Genomic DNA, 9,598 nt, shown 5'->3' on the forward strand with positions numbered 1-9,598 from the left:
TTAGGGCCATTGTATTGCCTGTAAGGTGACTGTTACTGTATATGGTTCTGTTCTTTTCTGATCTACCACTTTTAGGCTCTCTCTTTGCTTAGAGGACCCCTTTCAATATTTCCTGTAGAGCTGGTTTGGTGTTTGCAAATTCTTTCAGTTTTTGTTTGTCCTGGAAGCTTTTAATCTCTCCTTCTATTTTCAATGATACAAATGGCAGCCTCCTGGTCTCCAGCCCGGAGGAGCCGAGCTCCTCCACCTCCGACCGCGCTCCGAGCTCACCGAGCCTGCGACCGGTTCAAGGTCACCCCAAGCTGTGAGCTTACTGTTGGCTCTGTCTCTGTAGTCGGCTTTCCCATTCCAATACCCGCAAGCTCTGTGACACTCAGACACCCCCGATCCTTCTGTGACCCTGCGGGACCTGAGGCCACGCTGACCCCGTGTGGGCTTTGCTCCGGGTAGCCTCTGGAGCGATGTCCCTCAGCGGAACAGACTTTTAAAAGTCCTGATTTTGTGCGCCATTGCTCCGCCGCTTGTCGGGAGCCAGCCCCTCCCCCCGGGGTCTATCTTCTCGTCGCTTTGGATTCACTTCTCTGCCAGTCCTACCTTTGAGAAAGTGGTTGTTTTTCTGTTTCCAGAATTGCTGTTCTTCTTCTCTTCAATCTGCCGACGGATTTTCAAGTGTTTGCAATCTTTAGATAAGCTATCTAGCTGATCTCTGGCTAGCTGAAGTAGTCTCAGCCTGCTACTTCTCCGCCATCTTGACTCCTCCCCTGGAGAACTTCTTCAATAAACTTAATGTTTAACTTAGAATCATTAGAATTCTTCTCAAACTCCTTGAGCCATTTTTGAAGAATCAGATATGAGCTTTGAAAAGATTACAGAGGTAGCAGGTCCCCTTTAACTGAGAATCTACCATCATCACTCACTCCCCCATAGCATACACTCAGGAAATGAGATGTCTTAACACAGTGAGCAAGAAATTCCTCTTGCTGAGGAGCAGCATATCTGAATTATTGTTACCATGCTATAAAGTCTTTTTGCTGCAGAAGAGAAACCATTACCGTTGTTATATTTCTTATACAAATGTGAGTATTGAGTTTGTCCTCTCAGTGAAATGAAATGGTTGCTGTACATAAGTAATTACTGAAGTTCCACTATAAGTTGCATACTTTGATTCTTCAGAATGATCCTAAACAATCAGTCACATCAGAAATGATCTCACAACAGGAATCCCATCCTCTCTGTTGTCAATGATCACTAGGATTGTATTTATTACTGTGCTAAGCAGAGGGAAGAGAGGGGTTATGCTTGTTTTATTATTTGACTTCTTTTTATACATGGAAATACAATTAGAATTGCTAAATTCATACAGAACTTTGAAAAGAGTAATAGGGAGCATTAGTGGACAGGGGTAAGTAATGGAATTGGGATATGAAGGAGAAAAGTGTAATTTCCAAAGGCAACACAATATCCACAATTAGGAAAATGTTGAAAAGAAATACTACTACTCCCCAAGAAATTTGGTAATAATAACACACTATAATTTCAGACCCCTTTAGGAACCATCTATTTCCACAATTACTCAGAATAAAATCACTTACATCATTTTAAAAAAATCTCCCATATCCTGTTGACAAATGCCCTATTCTTACTACCTTAACAATAGCTATTGTGCATAGACTATTCACTATTTGTTAGAAATATGTATTAAGCAATTGCACATAATTCTTCAATAGTTCTGTGCTGTATTCATAATAAAATATCTTAGCAGGCATTACAGAATCCTTTTTCAATTTTATCTCCTATTAAACTCTTTCACATTATCTGTCATGTGATTTTTTTTGCATTTTTCTCACTTTTGATTTCACCACTGAATCACCTTTTATTATTTCCCTGTTATTTTTTATTCTATTTTTCATCTTTAATTTTATTTTGGATTAAATCTTTTTCTTCTAAGCACTTCCATATCACTAAATGATAAGTATGAATTCCACTCTCTATACGGCCTCTTACCATCTATTCTAGAATACTCATTTATTTTAACTTTTCCTAAGACTGGATTTCTACATCTGTCTTGGCTCTCACATTTCTATCCAAACTCCTGAGAGACTATGAAAATTATTTTAGAATTCTGTCCCTCACTCATATCCTATAGAGTATTAGATTAGTGGGCATGTTGAGAACTTTTAAGCCAGTAAATTCATTCTAAAGATGGGAAAACAGAAGAACAGAGAGCTGAAATTCAATCATCTTGTTATGATTATTATTTCTAGAATACAAGTAAAATTCATTAATGATTATTGGGGAGCCAGGGTTCCTCTATGAATCAGAAGGTGATAAATCTTACTGCTAATAGTTATCTAAATCTATTGTGCACTCACTAAATACAAAAACTCTCCAAAAAACTTTACTTTTACTACTTCATTTGAAATTCATAATAACCATAAGAATTGAATATAATTAGTATCCACATTTGTAAAAATAAGACTTAAGTAGGGACATTAAAATGTCCACAGACTACATGCAAAACTTGTGCATTACAAATTGTCTCACATAGCAAAACTGTGAATAAGGATTTGTCTTAGTTTGTTGGAGAGGTTTCCAATGACCAAAATATAAAATTATCATGATGGGTTACAAAACCTCTAAGAGTACTTTTTCAAAAATAGATGTCATAAAATGGTGCTATAAATGTAAAGATCACATAATATTGCATTTGCTTAAGAGCTAAGAGAGTGGTTACAGAAAATAAACTGTTTTGGAGCTCAAGGAAAAGGAGCTAAATGTAGGCTGGCAGTCTAGACTTAATCTGGCGGAGAGAATAGCATGAACAAAGGTATTTTACTAGGATAATTATTAGGATAAGTGAAAATACTAAGTAGACTTGAATAAGTGGATGATAAGGCATCATCAGGAAGAGCGTAAATAAAATATTAGGTTTAGATTGTGTGCATTTTGAAAGTGTTTGTGTAATAAACCACAGAAAGTCATTATATGAGTGAGCAGAATAAAACAAAATGAGACTTTGAATTGGAGTCTAATAATTCTGACTTCCTTCTTACTCTATTCTCCAAGGTAACTACAGGGGCTGTTTCTTGGAATGAATCAATAAGTGACACAAATTACTCCATGGTGACAGAGTTCATTTTTCTGGGACTCTCCAATTCTCAGGAATTGCAGATTTTCCTATTTGTGTTCCTTTTTGTATTCTATGTAGGAATTGTGTGTGGAAACCTTCTTATTATCATAACTGTGGCCTCCGACTCCCACCTTCATTACCCCATGTACTTCCTGCTGGCTAAGCTCTCACTCACTGACCTGTGTCTGTCTTCTGTCACAGCCCCCAAGATGATTGCTGACTTTTTCAGTAAACACAAAGTTATCTCTATCAAGGGCTGCTTTGCTCAGATATTTCTCCTTCATTTTTTTGGTGGGAGTGAGTTGGTGATCCTTATAGCCATGGCCTTTGACAGATATATAGCAATCTGTAACCCCCTTCGCTACACTACTGTTATGTGTGGCAATGTATGTGTTGGGCTTGTGGCAGCTGCATGGGGGACGGGTTTCCTCCATTCAGTGAGCCAGCTGGCCTTTGCAGTAAACTTACCTTTCTGTGGTCCCAATGAGGTTGATAGCTTTTATTGTGACTTACCTAGGGTTATCAAACTTGCTTGTACAGACACCTATAGGTTGGATATCATGGTCATTGCTAACAGTGGTGTGCTCACTCTGTGTTCTTTTGTTTTCCTAATCATCTCCTATGTTATCATCCTAGTGACCACCCGACAACGCCCTTCATACCAGTCATCCAAGGCCCTGTCCACTTTGACTGCTCACATCACTGTAGTTCTTTTGGTTTTTGGACCATGTATCTTCATTTATGCCTGTCCGTTCCCCATCAAATCATTAGATAAATCCCTTGCTGTGCTTTATTCTGTGGTCACTCCTCTCTTGAACCCAATTATATACACACTGAGGAACAAGGACATGAAGACTGCAATGAAACAATTAAGAAAATGGAATGTGAACTCTCAGGAAAAGTCTTAGATCTCCTGTAACTATAAGGTTAATCTAAGACAATGACATAGCAAAGTTGATGAATTATTTAGTAAATCTCATGAAAATCTTACCTCCATTTCCATATCCTTTAGTAATTTTCTGAGAACTTTCACATACATTGTCTCAATTTATCCTTTTATAATTTTACATTATATTTTTAGGTACAGATAAAAAGTTGATCTGCCTTTCAAATATCATCTCACTAATCCTCAGAACAATAGCAAAAATCTGTCAATATTTGTACACTCCTGTGACTACCTGAGCAGTCCTGAGAATAATACAGGGAGAGACAGAAATTAGCCTGATTATAATTTTTTTAACATTTTACATGTCTCATTTTCCCTAAAAACATCAAGGAAGAAACTGCCGTATGCCTCACTCAAAAAATATTCTTAGTGCTCAGAATATTTATCAACTAACTTTAAAGAGATTTAGAAAAGAAACTCTTCACACTGCAACAGTCCATAGTTCCTTCCAATCACTAGAGCAACCCATAATCCATGAGATCATCATCAGGAGTGACAGGAAGAGGGAGTCTGCCTAATAGGCACTTTACATCCTGTGCATACAGGAAGAGCTCATATGCAGTAAAATGTACACAGAAGGATCCAAGTCTTTCAACAGGTTGGCATAAAGTACATCAATTTGGTCCATCCATGTCATTTTCCATTGTTAGCTTTTAAGAACATAGATTTTGAACTCAAAAGAGATGGGTTCAACTCTACTCATGCATTACTAACCATGATCAGGCATTTTGTCTAACTTGCCTAACCCTCAGTTTCCATGTGTGCAAAAGAAGGATAATACCTATACATATGGTTATTATGATAGATAATGAGGCAATAGATATAAATCAGATAAATAGCAAATTTTGTGGCAAGTTATCTGGACACAATAAATATCAACTACTACTATCATTATTATAAAAAGCCTCTGTGCCAACAAACAAAAAGTTCTCAACCCTTATTTTATCCCAAAGATAGGATATCTATCAATCTTAACAAATGCTCATTTGAAGACATCACATTTGTATGTGTATATTTATTTGCAAGTGTGTACCCATGTTCATACACCATACCATGCTAGAAAGACATGCCAAAAAGTCAAGATAGAAGTACAGGGAATATAATTTTTTTAAAAAACTTGGTAAGTGAGTCTGGTAAATAGCTCCACTCTCCAGCAAGAATCACTGAATCAGGCTAATATTGAAGATTCTAAGAAAAAAAAAAAAAGAATGTAGTTTTCCAAAGTGAAGCTTGAATTAATATGAATTAATATGTTAAAAACACATAAGAAAATAAGTATATGATAAAGGCAGTATTTCAAATCAGTGGAGGAAGGGAGAACCTAGTAATGCCATGGTAAAACAACTGGACAATACAGGAAATGATATATTGGAACTTTTCCTCATGCCCTATGCCAGGACAATTTCTAACTAAATTCAAGCCTAAGTCTTTTTTCTTAACTATACAAATATTGGTAGAAAACATGGATTATATCTTAGTAACCCCTGAATATGGTAAAGATTGATAATATTAACTATATCAAATTAAAGTTTTAAATGCATGATAAAACCATGTGCAAGGCAGAAAAGATAAATGTGATATTAGAAAAAATATTTTTTTAATAAATTGATTTATTTATTTTCAGAAAAACAGTATTCATTATTTTTTCACCACACCCAATGCTCCATGCAATCCGTGCCCTCTATAATACCCACCACCTAGTACCCCAACCTCCCATCCCCCCACCATTTCAGCCCCTCAGATTGTTTTTCAGAGTCCATTGTCTCTCATGGTTCACTTCCCCTTCCGATTTACCCCCACTCCTTTCTCCTCTCTAATACCCCTTGTCCTCCATGATATTTGTTATGCTCCACAAATAAGTGAAACCATATGATAATTGACTCTCTCTGCTTGACATATTTCACTCAGCATAATCTCTTCCAGTCCTGTCCATGTCTTACTAGTAATCAAAGGACAAATAAGATTAACGTGAAAGATTTTCCACTTTTCACATTGGCAAAGGCTTAAAACCTGATAACATCCAGTGTTACTTGCTCCTTTACTGTCTCAAAGGGTTTTTGTAATTTTGGTGTTATTTCTTCCATAAATGTTTGATAGGATTTGCCAGTAAAACTACTTGGATCTAGGACTTTCTTTGTGGTAAAGTTGTTAATAATTATTTCAATTATTAAAATATTGAATCATTAAAAAATAAAATAAAATAAAATGGGTTTCTTGTAGAATAAAAAGAAAAGAAAAAAGTTGTTATAATTCACATCACAAAGAATAATAGCTATAACAGTAAAGAACTTCTAAAAAATACGAACAAACAAACAAATGGGCAAAACATGAATATACAATTGACATTTAAGGAGATATAAATGATGCTTAAATACATAAAAAAGTTCAAGCTCTCATATTAAGATATATACAGAGTAAAACCAATGTGAATATCAGTTTTGACCATAAGGTATGAAATATCTGACTTCAATAGTTAATAATACAAACTGTTGGTTCAGCTATACAGAAAGGGGCACCATCTGCATTGTTGATAAGAATACAAAATAGTTACCTCTTGACATTATTTATAAAATTTACCATGCTACTAGTTTTTGACCCAACAATCCTAATTCTATCCTAACAACACATTTCAAAAATACAAAATAACCAAAGCACAAGGTTACTTGTGGCAGCATTGTTTTTAACAGTAGAAGATTGGAAAATACCCAAAAAACAATGAGAAAAAAAACTATATAAATTATACATAATGGAACACTATGGTCCTATAAAAATTGCTGAGGAATATCTCCAAAAACCAGCTATGGAGGAATCTCTAAGATATATGTTAAATAAAAACAGTAAATTGAGAAAGGATATCTCCAGGTTGTTAATTTATTATGTTCAAAGGGGGATACATGTATTAGGCTTGTATGTATATATAATTTATAAACATACATTTTATAAATACTTATAGAAACATATTTTCAACAATAAACAAAAATTAAAAATGGTTTCTTATGGAGAGAGGAAGACATAGGGCAAAGAACAGGGATAAGGGCTAGATTTTTCAGAATATATCTTATTTTCCAGTTTTAACATTGAAATCATGTAAATTATTTTACATAATTAAAAATAAAATTAAATCAAAAGAAAAATGTTCTCTAAGATAAGTCATAAAAGGAATCTCAAAAACTTTCAATATTAACACCTTAACAACATATGTTCTCTGACCACAATTCAATTAAATTAGAAAGCAACAACCATAAGATATATAGAAAAGCCCAGGTATATTAAAACTAACCATCTATCTCTGAACACTTTCAATTACAATGGAATCTGAAAATATTTTAACTGAATTATAATAAAATTAGAATATGTCAAAATTTGTTATGCAACTAAAGAGAACTTTGAAATGTCTTAGTTTAACATTGTGTTTTAAGTAGTAAAGAGCATTATCTAAGCTTCTCACTTAAAAAGTTAGGAGAGGGGCGCCTGGGTGGCTCAGTGGGTTAAGCCGCTGCCTTCGGCTCAGGTCATGATCTCGGGATCCTGGGATCGAGTCCCGCGTTGGGCTCTCTGCTCAGCAGGGAGCCTGCTTCCCTCTCTCTCTCTCTGCCTGCATCTCCATCTACTTGTGATTTCTCTCTGTCAAATAAATAAATAAAAAATCTTTAAAAAAAAAAAGTTAGGAGAAAAAAAGTACATTAAATCCAAATAAGCAGAAATCGAAATATTACACAAAAGAGAGGAAATCACTGATAGAAAACAGACACAGTATGAATTTTGTATTAGTTGGGTTCTCCAGAAAACAGAACAGGGTATGGGTGTGTGTGTGAGTTTCCGGGTGTGTGTGTGTGTGTGTCCAGTTGTGTGTGTGTGTGTGTGTGTGTGTGTTGATTTTAAACTGGCTCACCCAGTTGTGGAGACTACCAAATGCAAAAGGATGGCCGACTGGAGACCCAGGGAAGAAGAGCTGATGTTGCAAATTGTGTCCAAAGGCAGAAAAGCCCAACCCACAATACAGAGAATGGTCTTTACTGGAAGTGTTTTCTTTTCAATGTTACTCTTACCTAAAAAGTACATTCAAAGATGTGATACAAAAGGTAAAAGCTACAGAAAAATAAAATAAAATTAGACTTTGTCAAATTGAAATACTTTTTTTGTTCTAAATGTCACCATCAAGAAAGGCACAAGACAGAATGGGAATAAATTTGCTAATTATGTAAGATAAGGACCTCATATACAAATATATAAAGACCTCTTGCAACTCAATAATTAAAATAACAAAAAAGGCATTTTTTTTAAAAAAAGAGAGAGATCAAATAATCATTAATTAAATTGAAAAATGCTCAACATCATTAACCATTACAGAAATTTAAATCAAAGCCCCATTAAGATATCATTTCTCATAAAATTAAGGTATCATTTCACACATAACTAGGAAGGCTCCAATCAAACAGATTTTAACAAGTGCTGACAAGGATGAAGAAAAAATGGAACCCTCATCAATAAATGGGAATGCAAAATACACCTGCTTTAGAAAACACTTCAAATGTAAATAGACTAAAGACTCCCATCAAAATACATAGGGTGGAGTCACCAAGTTCCTTAAGTCTATGCGCATGTTGCATGATTCTTCTTTCTCTCTTTTGTTGAACTTCATCATTTTCTATTATTGTGACTTCAGGGTCACTAATTCATTCATCTACTTTTTCCAGCCTGCTGTTCATTGCAACAAGCCTGTTTCCAATCTTGCTTATTGCATTTTTCATCTCTAATTCTTTTTTTACTTCTTTCATCTCTGTGATAATGGTCTCTCTCTTTCTTTCCTCAAGCCTGGCGAGTATTCTTAGGACTGTTGCTTTAAATTCTCCATCAGGCATGTTACTTATATCTGTTTCACCTAGATCTCTGGCCATGGCCTTATCCTGTTCTTTCATTTGGGATGAATTCCTCTGCACATTTTGTTTAAGTCTCTATCTTCTTCTCTGTGTTAGAAAAGCACTTATATCTCCTGCTTCTGAAAGTAATGGCCTTGTGAAGAAGTCATGTAGTACCCAGGGCCTTCTGCTTCAGGGAGTGTTCCCAGTGTGTGCTTCCTGCACTCTGCTGTTGTGTTTTGGCTGCTCTGTACTTCAGGCCAGTCATCCACAGAGGCTCTCTGTACCTATAGTGGGAAGTGTTTGGTCCCTGGCTTGAATACAGCCACTTTTAATTAGATGTGCTTTGGTCTGCTTGTGAAATGAGACCTGTCACTGGAACTGAGGTGCTGGAAAATACTACTGGGTATTTACACAAAGAATGCAAAAATGCTAATTCAGAGGGATACATACACCCCAACATCTATATCAGCATTCTCTGCAGTAGCCAAATGATGGAAATTACTTTAGTATCCATGGAATGATGTGGTGTATATATTATTCAGCCATTAAAATCTTGCCATTTGCTATGACATGGATGGAACCAGAGATATTACACTAAGTAAAATTAGTCAGCCCCATCCACCACATAAGCACCTCTCAGCCAGGGACATATCCCACAGT

The 9,598-nt window shown here is 35.6% G+C and overlaps 1 protein-coding gene across 1 annotated transcript; it reads left to right on the plus strand.

Moving 5' to 3' along the window:
- Positions 1-3,069: 3,069 nt before the first annotated feature.
- LOC131998655 (olfactory receptor 4F17-like) lies at positions 3,070-4,038 on the plus strand. Its single transcript, XM_059371143.1, has one exon. It carries the CDS (start codon positions 3,121-3,123, stop codon positions 4,036-4,038), a length of 918 nt encoding a protein of 305 aa, XP_059227126.1. The 5' UTR covers positions 3,070-3,120.
- The last annotated feature ends 5,560 nt before the right edge of the window (positions 4,039-9,598 follow it).

Source organism: Mustela nigripes, chromosome 13 (genome assembly GCF_022355385.1).
Source record: "Mustela nigripes isolate SB6536 chromosome 13, MUSNIG.SB6536, whole genome shotgun sequence".
NCBI classification, from domain to species: Eukaryota; Metazoa; Chordata; class Mammalia; order Carnivora; family Mustelidae; genus Mustela; species Mustela nigripes.

Bases quoted from the DNA above. Each gene is read 5' to 3' on its own strand.
- LOC131998655 (XM_059371143.1), top strand. From the start codon at position 3,121: ATGGTGACAGAGTTCATTTTTCTGGGACTCTCCAATTCTCAGGAATTG.